The sequence below is a fragment of the Aulonocara sp. 'chitande type north' Nkhata Bay genome, linkage group LG7, assembly GCF_057382095.1.
Source record: "Aulonocara sp. 'chitande type north' Nkhata Bay isolate Kocher_YH1m ecotype deep benthic linkage group LG7, A_spYH_male_GT1.1, whole genome shotgun sequence".
In the NCBI taxonomy this organism is placed as follows: domain Eukaryota; kingdom Metazoa; phylum Chordata; class Actinopteri; order Cichliformes; family Cichlidae; genus Aulonocara; species Aulonocara sp. 'chitande type north' Nkhata Bay.
The window spans coordinates 55,042,857-55,060,783 of record NC_141350.1 but is presented as its reverse complement, the minus strand read 5'-3'; the positions used below and the strand labels follow the sequence as shown (position 1 = coordinate 55,060,783).

Here is a 17,927-nt window from a genome sequence, read left to right as displayed (position 1 = left end):
TACTACTGATGCAAATTCTTTGGTGATCTTTCCACTTTTGCTGTGGGTGGATGTGCAGCTTACGCCTTTATGAAGGCCAGCAGGGAATGACTCCTGCGGTTAAAAACAAAAAAAAACAAAAAAAACAAAAAAAACAAAAAAAAACACCCCACATCTGGTTGCATTAAAGTTTACAGTGGGGGAAATAATTATCTCATCCCCTGCTGAATTTGTAAGTTTGCTCACTTACAAATAAATCACAAGTTTCTAATTATTATGGTAGTTTCAATTTAGAGAGAAACGGTATCAACCAAAAATCCAGAAAAAAAAAAAAAAAAAAAAAAAAAAAACCCAACACACATTACTTAAATATGTAAATTGAGTTGCATTTCACTGAGTGACCTACAACCTAGCCAGAATTCTGGCTCCCACATCCTGATCTCGATTCTGTCCACAGAATTGATCATCTGTTCATTAAATATCCTGTTATCGATCCGTGAAGATGACACAACAATGACGTAAACTGCAGTATGTGGTAAAGACATAAAGACCTGGATCAACTCTAATTTCCTGCTGCAGATAAAACTCTAAAAATCTTAGAGACATGTTATCTAACCAGATACTTACTCTGGACGGCATTACCTTGGCCTCCAGTAACACTGTGAGGAATCCTGGAGTGATTTTGATCAGGATTTGTCCTCCAATGTCCATATTGAAAAAATATGTAGGACTACTTTCTTTAAGTTGCGCAATATTCTCTAAAATTAAAACAGAATAGAATGTACAACTGTATAGTGACAATAAAGGCAATGAGATACAGAGCATCTCCTACTCAGTGTAAACATGCTGGGGGGGGGGGGGGGGGGGGGGGGGGTACAGTTCTGCAGCGCTATGTACATATGGACATAGTTGATGCACCTATAGCACTTCCCTGAGGGAAGCAGGCTGAACATGTTGAAGCCAGGGTGGGAGCTGTCCTTGATAATGTTTGCTGCTCTGCTGAGGCAGCGGGAGGAATAAATGTCCATCAGGGAGGGGAGAGGGCAGCCGATGATCTTTTGTGCTGTCTTGACCACACTCTGAAGCCTCACTCTATCTGCTTTGGTGCAGCTGCCGTACCATACCGTGATGCAGTAGGTTAGCAGGCTCTCAATGGACGAGCGGTAGAAGGTCAGCAGCAGGTTGGAGTTCAGCTTGTACTTCCTGAGGACTCTCAGGAAGTGCAGCCGCTGTTGGGCCTTCTTGATGACCGCTGAGATGTTTCCTGTCCAGGAGATGTCAGCAAAGATGAGGACACCAAGGAACCGGAAAGTGTGGACCCTCTCCACACACTCCCCGTTGATGTAGAGGGGGGGCCAAGTCGGTGCTGTGTCTCCTGAAGTCAACAATGAGCTCTTTGGTTTTCTTAGTGTTCAGTGCCAGATTGTTTTCTGAACACCATGCTGCCAGCTTCAGGACTTCCTCTCTGTACTCTGCCTCGTCTCCCTTCGAGATGAGTCCAACTACCGTGGTGTCATCAGCAAACTTGATGAGAGTGCTGTTGTGGGTCGAACTGCAGTCGTGGGTGTAGAGAGAATAGAGGAGGGGGCTCAGCACACAGCCCTGTGGGGAGCCGGTGCTCAGTGTGCGAGTGGAGGAGAGATGAGGGCCGAGTCTTACAGTCTGGGGCCGGTTTGTGAGGAAATCCTTTATCCAGGCACACGTGAGAGGAGGGAGGCCAAGAGTGACCAGTTTGGTGATGAGGATGTCCGGGATGATTGTATTAAAGGCTGAGCTGTAGTCCACAAAGAGCATTCGGACGTAGCTTTGCCGCTGCTCTAGGTGACTCAGCACAGCGTGGAGGGCTGTGGCGATGGCGTCTTCTGTGGATCTGTTTGCACGGTATGCAAACTGGTGGGGGTCGAATTCTGGGGGGGAGGTAATCCTTGATGTGCTGAAGGACTAGTCTCTCAAAGCATTTCATGATTACCGGTGTGAGGGCCACAGGGCGGTAATCATTCAGGCTGGAGATGGGAGACTTCTTCGGCACTGGGATGATTGTGGCCGATTTTAGACAGGATGGGATGGCTGCCTGATCCAGTGAGAGGTTGAAGAGTCTGGTGAAGATGAGGGTGAGCTGGTGTGCGCATGCTCTTAGTACCTTGCCAGGTACTCGATCTGGACCGGCCGCCTTCCTGTGGTTCACTGCTAGGAGCACACGTCTGACATCGTGCTCTGTTACAGTGAGTGGAGCGGTGCAGGAACCAGGTGAGGATGAGGATGGGAGCAGGGCTGAAGCAGATGAGTGTTGCTGTTGTGGTGTTTCAAAGTGGGCGAAGAAGCTGTTTATTTCCTCTGCCAGCTGCCCACTCGGGTTTTCTGTTTTCGCAGTAGTCAAAGGAGCTTGCAAAGAAAAGCGTCTGGATTTCTTTAAGTTGCTTGAAGACGTTTCACCTCTCATCCGAGAAGCTTCTTCAGTGGGAGGGAGGATAAGAAGGACAGACGCAACAACATTGTCATCCCCTATGTAGCCGGTGTATCAGAGAAACTCAGGAGAGTTTTCTCCAAGCATGACATCCCAGTGTATTTCAGACCCAGCAACACGCTCAGACAGAAACTGGTTCACCCGAAAGACAAAACGCCAAAACACAAACTTAACAATGTGGTGTACGCTGTACAGTGCAGCGAGGAATGCTCAGACCTCTACATTGGAGAGACCAAACAGCCACTTCACAAACGCATGGCACAACACAGAAGAGCCACCTCCACAGGACAAGACTCAGCAGTCCATCTGCATCTTAAGGATAATGGCATCCTCGAAAGAGTGTCCTATGTTCACATTTTGGACAGAGAGGACAGATGGTTTGAAAGAGGAGTGAAAGAAGCCATCTATGTCCACTGTGAGTGACCATCTTTGAACAGAGGCGGGGGTTTACGACACCAACTCTCTGCCATAATCCAGTTTTGAGATCCCTTCCCAGACGCCTTAACGCCCACTCACATCCTGGGCCATCTGACCTCAGGAATTCGCATGATAAGGTGGGGCCAGGTTTCACAATGAACACACCCGAAACTCTGGCTGATTGGGACCCACGCCCAGTTTCCCACCTTGGCTCAGGTGATTAGAGGATCATCAGGAGGTCCTTTTGTCCCTCTGTGGGGGGTCACTCCCACTAGGTTTATATCTGGGACTCTCCACCATTTGACCTTAGAACTGAAGAAGCTTCTCGGATGAGAGGTGAAACGTCTTCAAGCAACTTAAAGAAGTCCAGACGCTTTTCTTTGCAAGCTCCTTTGACTACGATGACCTGGATGACTGAGAACCTTCACAGACATGTTTTCGCAGTACTGCCTCTGTGGTTGATGATGTCTTGCATTCCCTGCCACACCTCTCGTGTGTTGTTGCTGGACAGGTGGGACTCGATGTTCCTTTTATGGTCTGACTTGGCTTTTTTTAATCCCCCTTTTCAGGTCAACTCGAGCAGCCCTGTACAGCGCTCTGTCACCTGACCTGAAGGCGGCATCACGGGCTTTGAGGAGTGAGCGGACCTCGCTGGTCATCCAGGGTTTTTGATTTGGGAAAACCCGAATGCTTTTGTCCACTGTCACATTTGCAGTACAGAACTTTGGGAGTACAGTCTTTATGTTGGCCTTATTAAAGTCACCTGCAATTATGTGAACACCGTCCGGGTGGGCCCGCTGCTGTTCGTTAATGGTGTTCAGCAGGATAGAGAGCGCCGTGTTTACGTTGGCATCGGGTGGAATGTACACAGCCGTGATGATCACTACTGTTAGCTCTCTCGGTAGAAAGAAAGGCCGGCATCTTACCGACATGTACTCAAGGTTCGGGGAGCAGTGACTGTTTATAATTGTCCCGTTGTTGCACCAGCTTTCATGCACGTAAATACATCCATCTAAGAGTGATGCTGAAGACACTAGTTCGTGAATGTGTTACTTCTTGGGTGAACTATTATAATTCGTTATAATCAGGCTGTCATAAAAACTCAATGAAGAGCCTTCAGTTAATCCAAAAATGATGAAGCAAGAGTCCTGACAGGGACTAGAAAGAAAGAGCAGATTTCTCCCACATTGGCTTATTTTTTACTGGCTCCCTGTTAAATTCAGAATTCAATTCTAAATCCTTCTGCTCACATACAGGTCTTGAATAATCAGGCCACATCTTATCTTAAACACCTTATAGTACCATATCACCCAAATAGAGCTCTTTGCTCTCAGACTGCTGGTTTGTGGTTTCTCTGATAATTAAAAGTAGAATGGGAACTCTTTTCCTCAGTCCCTCCTTCTGTGGAACCAGTTACCACTTAGGATTCAGGAGACAGACGGCCTCTCTACTTTAAGATTAGGCTTAAAAGCTTCCTTTAAAGGAGTTGACTTTAACCCCCCCTTATAGCTGTGGTGCAATAGGTCTTAGGCTGCTGGGGGCTTCCCATGATGACTGTTCTCCCTTGAGAAGCTTTGTTACCAACCATTTGCTATGCCTTTAATGCAGCCACCATCAGTTGTGGTCTCCCTGTCTTCAGTTTAGCAGGAGAGATTCTGTAATCCTCCACTTTAGTAATTTTTGTGTGTGTGTTTTTTTTTCTCTTCAGACCTTTGGGTGTTGCCAACTTGGCCACTTTATTCTGTCTTTTTAGAAAAGCAGATTGTTGATTTGACCACTCCTGAAGCTTTTGCTCCTCTCGTCACTAATATGGCATTATGTTGCATAAATATGCTTAATTGTGGACAAAATATAAAAAAATGCCTCACTGTCCAAATACTTATTACCTGACTCTATATAGATGTCCGTCTTTTATTTATTTTTAAGCCTACCAAGTAACTAATGTGATATTTTCCAACTCGTCGAATGAAGTGACAATAACGATTCTAAAATATTGGAATAGATTCATTATTTTGTTCCCCTGTATGCGTTTGTAGCCATTTCACTGATTTATTTAGCATATTCACTTAACACCTCTTAAAATGATTGATCGTTTACACCGGTAATTTGTGTCAGAAAAATTAAGAATTAAGTTCAGATCAGGACTGTTTGGCTTATTGGTCATTAAGAAATATCGACTGTATTTAACCTATCTTTATATCCAGTCTGTGTTCTCACCTGATACCTCCCGGTCATGAGCTGGTTCCTGGAGGGGGTGCACAGAGGCTGCACATAGTAGTTCTCCAGGCGGACTCCTCTGGACGACAGCTTGTCCAGGTTTGGCGTCCTGATCTCGGAGCCGTGGTAGCCGATATCGTACCAGCCGAAGTCATCGGCCAGGATAAACACGACGTGAGGCTGCCGAGCCGCTAAAGTTTGAGCTAAATTTACTATGAAAGTCGAGGCAATGATCCAGTAAACCACCTTGCCATTACCTTCAGTCATCTTCTTATTTATCACCTCAATGGGACAGTTTTTTTTCCGTTGAAATCAAACAGGAAGTCGGTACAGCCGCGTTTAGCTAACCAAGAAAGAGTAAAGTAGCACCAGCTGTTCACGAGTTAATGTAACTAATGAGGTGTCAGTGTAATGATTACACACATCAATAATGAACTGCAGCTAACTTTCACTTCCCTGTTCCACAGATTAAAAGCACTGCCGAGACTGCAGCAGCCAATCAGATGATCGAAAAACATTGCGAAGCACGTGATGTATGGAAGCCCGACGCTATAAGCGAAGCTCTAAAAGCGCTATTAAATTAAATTAAATTAAATTAAATACACAAATTTAATACTTCAGTGTAGAAAACTGAGCATAATGGAAATCTTTTGATAAATTTGTCAAACTAAATTACATTAGAAAATACAAAGTAAAGTATAAATAAGTACATTACTGGCAGTAATAAATGGTGATTAGCACTGTTGCCTCACAGCAAGAAGGTCCTGAGTTCAATACCACCACCAGGGTCTTTCTGTGTGGAGTTTGCATGGGTTCTCACCCACAGTCCAAAGACATAGAGGCTGTACAGGGAGTGCAGAATTATTAGGCAAATGAGTATTTTGTCCACATCATCCTCTTCATGCATGTTGTCTTACTCCAAGCTGTATAGGCTCAAAGCCTACTACCAATTAAGCATATTAGGTGATGTGCATCTCTGTAATGAGAAGGGGTGTGGTCTAATGACATCAACACCCTATATCAGGTGTGCATAATTATTAGGCAACTTCCTTTCCTTTGGCAAAATGGGTCAAAAGAAGGACTTGACAGGCTCAGAAAAGTCAAAAATAGTGAGATATCTTGCAGAGGGATGCAGCAGTCTCAAAACTGCAAAGCTTCTGAAGCGTGATCATCGAACAATCAAGTGTTTCATTCAAAATAGTCAACAGGGTCGCAAGAAGCGTGTGGAAAAACCAAGGCGCAAAATAACTGCCCATGAACTGAGAAAAGTCAAGCGTGCAGCCGCCAAGATGCCACTTGCCACCAGTTTGGCCATATTTCAGAGCTGCAACATCACTGGAGTGCCCAAAAGCACAAGGTGTGCAATACTCAGAGACATGGCCAAGGTAAGAAAGGCTGAAAGACGACCACCACTGAACAAGACACACAAGCTGAAACGTCAAGACTGGGCCAAGAAACATCTCAAGACTGGTTTTTCTAAGGTTTTATGGACTGATGAAATGAGAGTGAGTCTTGATGGGCCAGATGGATGGGCCCGTGGCTGGATTGGTAAAGGGCAGAGAGCTCCAGTCCGACTCAGACGCCAGCAAGGTGGAGGTGGAGTACTGGTTTGGGCTGGTATCATCAAAGATGAGCTTGTGGGGCCTTTTCGGGTTGAGGATGGAGTCAAGCTCAACTCCCAGTCCTACTGCCAGTTTCTGGAAGACACCTTCTTCAAGCAGTGGTACAGGAAGAAGTCTGCATCCTTCAAGAAAAACATGATTTTCATGCAGGACAATGCTCCATCACACGCGTCCAAGTACTCCACAGCGTGGCTGGCAAGAAAGGGTATCAAAGAAGAAAAACTAATGACATGGCCTCCTCGTTCACCTGATCTGAACCCCATTGAGAACCTGTGGTCCATCATCAAATGTGAGATTTACAAGGAGGGGAAACGGTACACCTCTCTGAACAGTGTCTGGGAGGCTGTGGTTGCTGCTGCACGCAATGTTGATGGTGAACAGATCAAAACACTGACAGAATCCATGGATGGCAGGCTTTTGAGTGTCCTTGCAAAGAAAGGTGGCTATATTGGTCGCTGATTTGTTTTTGTTTTGTTTTTGAATGTCAGAAATGTATATTTGTGAATGTGGAGATGTTATATTGGTTTCACTGGTAAAAATAAATAATTGAAATGGGTATATATTTGTTTTTTGTTAAGTTGCCTAATAATTATGCACAGTAATAGTCACCTGCACACACAGATATCCCCCTAAAATAGCTAAAACTAAAAACAAACTAAAAACTACTTCCAAAAAGATTCAGCTTTGATAATAATGAGTTTTTTGGGTTCATTGGGAACATGGTTGTTGTTCAATAATAAAATTATTCCTCAAAAATACAACTTGCCTAATAATTCTGCACTCCCTGTATCCCAATTCAGGGTCTGCACGCCTTAAAGGCCCCGGACACCAAGAACCACTTGGGGTGAGAGAAGGAAGACAGGATAAAGACATGCTGTGGAAGAGATACAGAGATTCATAACAAGTATGATTCAATGCAGAGAGGTCTATTAACACAGAGTGAGTGAAAACGGTGACTGAAAAGGAAAATCATGGGAGTCCCCCAGCCAGTGGCGGTCCTAGCCTGTTTGGCACCCTGGGCGAACACTCCCTCTGGCGCAACACTGCAGTTGTCTTTTACTCGCGAGGACGGTCATAGAGCGCTCTTCCTCGCAGGAGGCACTCATGGACTCGCGCTGTATCACCGTCTGCGTTCTTTATTTATACAAGCTTGTATCTGTGTGTGTGTGTGTGTGTGTGTGTGTGTGTGTGTGTGTGTGTGTGTACAAAGATAACAGAGTTATTCTAAGAACTCAGAGCTGAGGTTCCCCTTTTCTAAGTCTGCATGTTCTTTTTTTTTTTTTTTTTTTTTCTTTTCTAAATGACATCAGAAACAGCAGTATGCGACATTACGTGATGGCAGAGCTTCAGTTCATCCTTTGTCATTTTTTTTTTTTTTTTTAATAAATAGGACAGGGGGAATGAATGAGAGAGAGAGGGGGAGAGAAAGAAAGAAAACCAAAGGGGAGAAGAGACGGTGAGAAGGGGGGGGAAGAGAGACAAAAAAAAAACAAACTCCTGGGTCACCTGTATGGAGAAAAAAAACAAACAAACAAACAAACAAAAACAAACAGAGGAGACAACAAACAACAAAGAGCAACATAATAATAGAGAAAACAAAGCACCATCACAATAAACTAGCTAGTCATAGATATCAGTATTTACTAAGTAATAAACGATATTGTGCAGCACGCAAGATAGTCTGCATGTTCTTACAGAAAGAGGAAGCTGTTAGTTGTTTATCACACAAGAGTTCATGTCAAAAGTACGGTGGCCCTGAAGTGCAAATCACACCAACAAATTGCTAAACACAACAACAAAATTGAGAGGCCCTGAAGTGCAAATCAGTTTTGTTTTTGTGCTTCTCAATTTTGTTTTTGTGATTCTCAGTTTTGTTTTTGTGCTTCTCAATTTTGTTTTTGTGATTCTCCATTTGTTTTTTTGTTTCTCGATTTTGTTGTTTTGTTTAGCAATTTGTTGGTGTGATTTGCACTTCAGGGCCACCGTACAAAGTCACGTAGACATTTGCTTAATGATCAATAAAAGAACACATTTCATGAAGCTGATCACACTATGTACAATTTTCTCCTAACATTCCCTCCTGAAGATCAGAAAATGAAATGTACATATTATCAGTAAGTAACTACTTGTCTTTCACATTTTCAGTTACTACATCATTAGTTGCACTTCATCTTCATCTACCAAATAGAAAAAGAACTCTTCATAATCTTCATCGCTTTGTGGTACATCTGCATATGCTGTGAGTGATAAACTTATCATCTGTGAAATTACAGCTTTTAAACAAGGAATAACACAAGTATAGAAAAGCAAAATAAAACCAGGGAAACTCCAATGCCGATCAACAGTCTCTTTAGAATCTGAAGCCATTTTTGAAGAATGTACATTATCTGGCATGTAAGTGCAGCATGTGGTGTTGAATAAGACGCACAATCCTCCTTTCTCAGGTTAATGTTCATGCTACACGATGTTGCATTACAGCAATTCTGAGAGCGTCTATTTCTTGGTTTTGTCCCTCGTTGACCTTTCAGGATGCATTGAGGAACAAGCTGAATCTATAGTCCAGTGTCTCAATTCCGAGAGCATGTTTTCCAACTCCTGCCCATGGGAAGAGTGAGTTGAGGGCCTTTTGTCCAATTGTCCAGAGTTTGAATTCTTCAGGTACAGTCGGTTCCCCAGATTGAGTCATGTGGTCTGACTGTTGAAGTTGAGCGTTTCTTCTTGGATGAGGATGGTGATGTTGATGTGCACTTTACACAAGTCATTCTGAAGATGTGGTCAGAGATCAGAATTGGTGCACATGTTCCAGGGTGTTTCCCATATATGGTTGGTTGTACCGATGTGCTCGGCATGTGCGAGCAGACGTAACAGTCTTTCTCTGTGGTTCTGTTAAATACGTATCTGTATCAGGCATTTTTCATCCAAGGATGGATTCAATTGAATTCAATTTTATTCATATAGCGCCAAATCACAACATAAGTCGCCTCAAGGCGCTTCATAGATACAGAGAAAAACCCAACAATCATATGACCCCCTATGAGCAAGCACTTTGGCGACAGTGGGAAGGAAAAACTCCCTTTTAACAGGAAGAAATTATTGTCCAAACACACAGTATTGTAAAAAATATTTCCAGTCATCAACTTCATTTCTGTTCAGTTCTGTTTTAACAATTCAGTTCAATTCAATTTTATTTATACCATGGCAAATCACAACAGCATCGTCTCAAAGCACTTTATATTGCAACCTAGACCAAACAATAATACATAAAGAAAAAAAAACCCAACAATCATATGACACCCTATGAGCAAGCACTTTGGTAACAGCGGGAAGGAAAAACTTTAACAGGAAGAAACCTCCGGCAGAACCAGGCTCAGGGAGGGGCGGGGCCATCTGCTGCGACCGGTTGGGGTGAGAGAAGGAAGACAGGATAAAAGACATGCTGTGGAAGAGAGACAGAGGTTAATAACAGATATGATTCAATGCAGAGAGGTCTGTTAACACATAGTGAGTGAGAAAGGTGACTGGAAAGGAAAAACTCAATGCATCATGGGAATCCCCCGGCAGCCTATGTCTATTGCAGCATAACTAAGGGAGGATTCAGGGTCACCTGGTCCAGCCCTAACTATATGTTTTAGCAAAAAGGAAAGTTTTAAGCCTAATCTTAAAAGTAGAGATAGTGTCTGTCTCCTGAATCCAAACTGGAAGCTGGTTCCACAGAAGAGGGGCCTGAAAACTGAAGGCTCTCCCTCCCATTCTACCTTTAAATACTCTATGAACAACAAGTAGGCCTGCAGAGCGAGAGCGAAGTGCTCTAATAGGGTGATATGGTACTACAAGGTCATTAAGATAAGATGGGGCCTGATTAATTAAGACCTTCTATGTGAGGAGCAGGATTTTGAATTAAATTCTGGATTTAACAGGAAGCCAATGAAGGGAAGCCAAAACAGGAGAAATATGCTCTCTCTTTCTAGTCCCTGTCAGTACTCTTGCTGCAGCATTTTGGATTAGCTGAAGGCTTTTCAGTGAGTTTTGTGGACATATTGATAATAATGAATTACAGTAGTCCAGCCTGGAAGTAATAAATGCATGAACTAGTTTTTCAGCGTCACTCTGAGACAGGATATTTCTAATTTTAGAGATGTTGCGCAAATGGAAGAACGCAGTCTTACATATTTGTTTAATATGTGCATTGAAGGACATGTCCTGGTCAAAAATGACTCCAAGGTTCCTCACAGCGTTACTGGAGGCCAAGGTAATGCCATCCAGAGTAAGAATCTGGTTAGATACCATATTTCTAGGCTTTTCAGGGCCCAGTACAATAACCTCAGTTTTTTCTGAATTAAGAAGCAGAAAGTTAGCGGCCATCCAGGTATTTATGTCTTTAAGACATTCCTGCAGTTTAACTAATTGGGGTGTGTTATCTGGCTTCATGGACAGATAGAGCTGGGTGTCATCTGCATAGCAGTGAAAATGTATGCTATGTCTTCTAATGATACTGCCTAAGGGAAGCATGTATAATGTAAACAGAATTGGTCCTAGCACTGAACCTTGTGGAACTCCATAATTAACCTCAGTGTGTGAAGAGGACTCTCCATTTACATGAACAAATTGGAGTCTATTAGATAGATATGATACAAACCACTGCAGTGCAGTACCTGTAATACCTAGAGCATGTTCTAATCGCTCTAATAGGATATTATGGTCGACAGTATCGAATGCTGCACTAAGGTCTAGCGGGACAAGCACAGAGATGAGTCCACTGTCAGAGGCCATAAGAAAATCATTTGTAACCTTCACTAAAGCTGTTTCTGTGCTATGATGAGCTCTGAAACCTGACTGAAACTCTTCAAATAAACCATTCCTCTGCAGATGATCTGTTAGCTGGTTGACAACTACTCTTTCAAGGATTTTTGATATGAAAGGAAGGTTGGAGATTGGCCTATAATTAGCTAAGACTTCTGGGTCTAGAGATGGCTTTTTGAGTAAAGGTTTAACTACAGCTAGCTTGAAAGCCTGTGGTACATAGCCGATCATTAGAGATAGGTTGGATGTGGTCTTGTGTCACGTCCGGTAGATGTGAGTTGTCATGTCTCTTATCTCGGCTCGTGTATGGGATTCTGCCGTCTTCCAGGTCAGATAGTCTGATGAATAGAGCCGTTGCCAGTAGTAAGACGCCAGTCATCACCTGAGAACACTTCATGCTTGAGGTTGGCCACACCCAAATGTATCAGTGAGCCTAAAGTTGGTCAGTGGCTGGAGAGAATGAGAGTGCGAGCTGAGCTCAATCAGCACTCCTCCCTCACCACTGGACTCACTGACACCTGGTGAAACACCCCTTTACACTTCTGTGAATCTCTGGTGGTCTGGGCTTCAAGCTCTACTTTCTTGCAGTGGCTCTGATGAATCCAAGATGGTCTCTCTGCTATTTTACAGGCTGTGGGTGTGGTCAATAACACTTGGTATGGGCCCTCCCTGTTAGGTGAGGCTGTGTGCAGTCAGGAATAGGACCCTAGGTGCAGACTCCGGAGACAGACGTGAACTCAAAAAGGCTTTAATGCTGAACGCAACATGACATAACTAGAAGAACTCAAAATAAACTTACACCGGTGGACAGGCAAAACACACAGCAAAATAAACGGTAGATCGCGACATGGACACAGAGAAACACAGGGCTTAAATACACAGAGGGAGCAATCAGGGAATGGGTAACAGGAGGGAAACACAGCTGGGGCAAATCAGGCCTAACGAGACAAGGGGAAGCAAAACCAGACACATTAACATCAGACATGGACTTTCAAAGTAAAACAGGAAACATAACACAGACTCACGGGCAGGCACTATAACAAAGGGAACAGAGACGTGGGACTAGGGCAGACACAGACACTGACTGGATGTGGGGATACAGCAGAAAGGGGAGACAGCAACATGGAACACAGACAGAAAACCAGAACACAAAAACTCTAACCAAACCCCACCCAGAGAACCTAAACTAAGAATAATCCTAAAACCCATACAGCAAAGCTAGAATATAATGAAATAACAAAATCAAAGAACCAAAAACACAAATCACTGGGTCAACGACCCAGGGACCCTAACAGTACCCCCCCCTTAAGGGCTGGCTTCCAGACAGCCCAAACCAGAACATTAAAAAACAAAAAACAACCCAACCAGGGCGGGCGGTGGGGGAAACAGGATGGAGGGCTCGAAACAAAACCAAACAAGGAGCCAGAAACAACAAAACAAAAAAAAAGTGCAAACACTGGAGCCCGGAAAGCAACAGAACAAAACACAGAAACAAAGTCCAAAACAACAGCACCAAGGCCCAGGCAAAGTCCAAAAGCAAACAAACAAAAGAGCTCACGAAAGGCGCAGAGGCCCAGGCAATAGTCTCAAAAAAAAAAAGTTTAGGGGGCTGGCCCGGAGGCTGACGGCACAACAGTCCAAACCCGGGTAGGTCAGGGGGGCGGCCCGGAGGCTGATGGTCCAAGAGCCCAGAAAACAGTTCAGGAGGCCGGCCGGGCAGAAGGCACCGACGGCGACTGAGCAGATCAGGAGGCCGGCCGGGCGGGAGGCACCGACGGCGGCGGAGCAGATCAGGAGGCCGGCCGGGCGGGAGGCACCGACGGCGGCGGAGCAGGTCAGGAGGCCGGCCGGGCGGGAGGCACCGACGGCGGCGTAGTCCAGTGGGCTGTCCATGACGGCAACGACGTCCAGTCATCGGCCGGACAGAACGTGCAGGACGTGCAGGCCGGACAGGACGTGCAGGCCGGACAGGACGTGCAGGCCGGACAGGAACAGACAGATTGGAGACCTCAGGGGCAGACAAAACTGAACCCTCGGAGGCTGGACCAGGCGGAGCTGCAGAGGCAGAGGCTGGACCAGGCGGAGCTGCAGAGGCAGAGGCCGGACCAGGCGTAGCAGCAGAGGCAGAGGCCGGACCAGGCGTAGCAGCAGAGGCAGAGGCCGGACCAGGCGTAGCAGCAGAGGCAGAGGCCGGACCAGGCGGCGTAGCAGAGGCAGAGGCCGGACCAGGCGTAGCAGAGGCAGAGGCCGGACCAGGCGTAGCAGAGGCAGAGGCTGGACCAGGCATAACAGAGGCAGAAGGCTGAACGGGCTCCTCGGGCCCTCCAGCTGACGTGGCAGGAGGCTGAACGGGCTCCTCGGGCCCTCCAGCTGACGTGGCAGGAGGCTGAACGGGCTCCTCGGGCCCTCCAGCTGACGTGGCAGGAGGCTGAACGGGCTCCTCGGGCCCTCCAGCTGACGTGGCAGGAGGCTGAACGGGCTCCTCGGACCCTCCAGCGGAGACAGGTGGCTGAACGGGCCCCCCCTCGGACCCTCCAGCGGAGACAGGAGGCTGAACGGGCCCCCCCTCGGACCCTCCAGCGGAGACAGGATGCTGAACGGGCCCCTCGGACCCTCCAGCGGGAACAGACGGCTGAAGCAGTCCCTCGGACCCTCCAGCGGAGGCAGATTGCTGGACGGATGACAGAGGAGAGGAGTGACGATGGCGTCGCTTCCTTCTAGATGAGGGAAGTGAAACTGGTGGAGATACGGAGACCTCTACCTCATCCGACCACATGGCCGCCAGAAAAAAGGCAGGCGAATGGGCAGGCGAACAAGGTCCTGGCTGGTGTGAGGAAGGAGAGGCAGTCTGAGGTAGCGACGAGGCAGGTGGTGAGTGTGTGTTGTCCTGGGGCGGCGGTGAAGAAGTGGAAGTGAAGGTAGAGAGAGCAAGCTCGCCAGCCCTGACTTGCTCCCTCCAGGCAGCTATGGAGCTGCCCAGCACAGTGTCCATAGAAAACTGAGTAAGCCGAGGGTTGCTCCGAATGATGGCATCCACAGCACTTAGCCCAACTGCCATGGTCCTCAAATCATTGGCCTGAGCAATGCGGTCAAGGAGCCTAATCATCCGCTCCATCTCAGCATCGAATCCAAAAGCTGAAGAGTCTGCAGGGTCCATGTTCTGGTCGTGATCTTCTGTTAGGTGAGGCTGTGTGCAGTCAGGAATAGGACCCAAGGTGCAGACTCCGGAGACAGACGTGAACTCAAAAAGGCTTTAATGCTGAACGCAACATGACATAACTAGAAGAACTCAAAATAAACTTACACCGGTGGACAGGCAAAACACACAGCAAAATAAACGGTAGATCGCGACATGGACACAGAGAAACACAGGGCTTAAATACACAGAGGGAGCAATCAGGGAATGGGTAACAGGAGGGAAACACAGCTGGGGCAAATCAGGCCTAACGAGACAAGGGGAAGCAAAACCAGACACATTAACATCAGACATGGACTTTCAAAGTAAAACAGGAAACACAACACAGACTCACGGGCAGGCACTATAACAAAGGGAACAGAGACGTGGGACCAGGGCAGACACAGACACTGACTGGATGTGGGGATACAGCAGAAAGGGGAGACAGCAACATGGAACACAGACAGAAAACCAGAACACAAAAACTCTAACCAAACCCCACCCAGAGAACCTAAACTAAGAATAATCCTAAAACCCATACAGCAAAGCTAGAATATAATGAAATAACAAAATCAAACAACCAAAAACACAAATCACTGGGTCAACGACCCAGGGACCCTAACACTCCCAGGGTGGCTGTGGCTACAATGTAGCTTGCCATCACCAGTGTGTGAATGTGTGTGTGAATGGGTGGATGACTGGTTGTGTAAAGCGCTTTGGGGTCCTTAGGGACTAGAAAAGCGCTATACAAATACAGGCCATTTACCAAACCATATTAATGATGATAGGAAGGCCCCAACCCCGCCTTCCTAATGTGGGAGCCAACCAATAGGACCACTCACTCCATAACTGCGACTAGTAAGGGCACGATCATCACCACCTAACAAGGTACCAGTGGTATGAAACACACACTTGTTGTATTCCACTTGTATGCACAATCATAGTGGGTCACAGGCTGAACTGATATCCACAGGTAGTACGTGGCAGTCGGGTGAACAGGTCGCCGGTGGCAGGAAACTAAGTCAGTGCGTCAGAGGGGGGAAAGCCGAGATTCAGTTTGTTAGGATGGGGGACAGTGCGTTTGGAGGATGGGTGCAACACTGAGTGTCCCGGAGCAAAATTCAGTGTTTGGATTGTTTTCTGGGTCTCCCATCCTCCTCTTCATCATTCTCTTCCACTCTTGGCTCCATCATCATCACTGTCGTTGTCGTCAGTGTCAGTGTGATTGGCGTCACTGTCAGGACCACTCTCAGGGACACTTTCGTTGTCACTCTCATCCTCCTCATCATCCCAGTACCACCTCATTTCTTCAGCAATGGGATCTTCTGCTTGCTGGGCCGGGTGTATTTCAATTTCTCCTGCTGGGATTTCTTCTCTGTTATTGACCCAGGGTCCTTCAACTTGAGGTGGATTTATTTCTGTGCCTGCCTTGAACTCTTCAGGTACAGTCGGTTCCCCAGATTGAGTCATGTGGTCTGACTGTTGAAGTTGAGCATTTCTTCTTGGATGAGGATGGTGATGTTGATGTGCACTTTACACAAGTCATTCTGAAGATGTGGTCAGAGATCAGAATTGGTGCACATGTTCCAGGGTGTTTCCCATATATGGTTGGTTGTACCGATGTGCTCGGCATGTGCGAGCAGACGTAACAGTCTTTCTCTGTGGTTCTGTTAAACACGTATCTGTATCAGACATTTTTCATCCAAGGATGGATGTGGTCTTGTGTCACGTCCGGTAGATGTGAGTTGTCATGTCTCTTATCTCGGCTCGTGTATGGGATTCTGCCGTCTTCCAGGTCAGATAGTCTGATGAATAGAGCCGTTGCCAGTAGTAAGACGCCAGTCATCACCTGAGAACACTTCATGCTTGAGGTTGGCCACACCCAAATGTATCAGTGAGCCTAAAGTTGGTCAGTGGCTGGAGAGAATGAGAGTGCGAGCTGAGCTCAATCAGCACTCCTCCCTCGCCACTGGACTCACTGACACCTGGTGAAACACCCCTTTACACTTCAGTGAATCTCTGGTGGTCTGGGCTTCAAGCTCTACTTTCTTGCAGTGGCTCTGATGAATCCAAGATGGTCTCTCTGCTATTTTACAGGCTGTGGGTGTGGTCAATAACACTTGGTATGGGCCCTCCCAGGGTGGCTGTGGCTACAATGTAGCTTGCCATCACCAGTGTGTGAATGTGTGTGTGACTGGTTGTGTAAAGTGCTTTGGGGTCCTTAGGGACTAGAAAAGCGCTATACAAATACAGGCCATTTACCAAACCATATTAATGATGGTAAATGGTAAATGGCCTGCATTTGTATAGCGCTTTTCTAGTCCATAGGACCCCAAAGCGCTTTACACTACATTCAGTCATTCACCCATTCACACACACATTCACACACTGGCGATAGCAAGCTACATTGTAGCCACAGCTGCCCTGGGGCGCACTGACAGAGGCGAGGCTGCTGGACACAGGCGCCACCGGGCCCTCTGACCACCACCAGCAGGCAAACACGGGGTTAGTATCTTGTCCAAGGACATTTGGCATGCAGCCAGGATGCAGCCTGGGATCGAACCACCGACCTTCTGATTAGTGGCTGACCTGCTCTGCCACCTGAGCTACAGCCACCCCATGATGATAGGAAGGCCCCAACCCCGCCTTCCTAATGTGGGAGCCAACCAATAGGACCACTCACTCCATAACTGCGACTAGTAAGGGCACGATCATCACCACCTAACAAGGTACCAGTGGTATGAAACACACACTTGTTGTATTCCACTTGTATGCACAATCATAGTGGGTCACAGGCTGAACTGATATCCACAGGTAGTACGTGGCAGTCGGGTGAACAGGTCGCCGGTGGCAGGAAACTAAGTCAGTGCGTCAGAGGGGGGAAAGCCGAGATTCAGTTTGTTAGGATGGGGGACAGTGCGTTTGGAGGATGGGTGCAACACTGAGTGTCCCGGAGCAAAATTCAGTGTTTGGATTGTTTTCTGGGTCTCCCATCCTCCTCTTCATCATTCTCTTCCACTCTTGGCTCCATCATCATCACTGTCCTTGTCGTCAGTGTCAGTGTGATTGGCGTCACTGTCAGGACCACTCTCAGGGACACTTTCGTTGTCACTCTCATCCTCCTCATCATCCCAGTACCACCTCATTTCTTCAGCAATGGGATCTTCTGCTTGCTGGGCCAGGTGTATTTCAATTTCTCCTGCTGGGTTTTCTTCTCTGTTATTGACCCAGGGTCCTTCAACTTGAGGTGGAT

General features: G+C 46.6%; 2 protein-coding genes across 4 annotated transcripts in view; both read right to left on the bottom strand.

Moving 5' to 3' along the window:
• The window catches only part of arsb (arylsulfatase B), a 56,952-nt gene extending 51,340 nt beyond the window's left edge, over window positions 1-5,612 (bottom strand). Inside the window, exon 1 of one of the 3 annotated variants that reach the window (XR_015130436.1) lies at window positions 5,078-5,612. Coding sequence is in view for 2 of the 3 variants with exons in the window: in XM_086301414.1 (XP_086157540.1) it covers window positions 5,078-5,344 (267 nt within the window). In the remaining variant the exon portion in view is untranslated. The remainder of the gene's footprint in view (window positions 1-5,077) is intronic. The other 2 variants (XM_086301414.1, XM_086301413.1) reach the window with 2 other exon arrangements.
• Window positions 5,613-12,096: 6,484 nt separating this feature from the next.
• LOC147326277 (uncharacterized) lies at window positions 12,097-15,445 on the bottom strand. The gene has a single exon (XM_086302587.1). It carries the CDS (start codon window positions 14,654-14,656, stop codon window positions 12,788-12,790), a length of 1,869 nt encoding a protein of 622 aa, XP_086158713.1. The 5' UTR covers window positions 14,657-15,445; the 3' UTR covers window positions 12,097-12,787.
• Window positions 15,446-17,927: the final 2,482 nt, after the last annotated feature.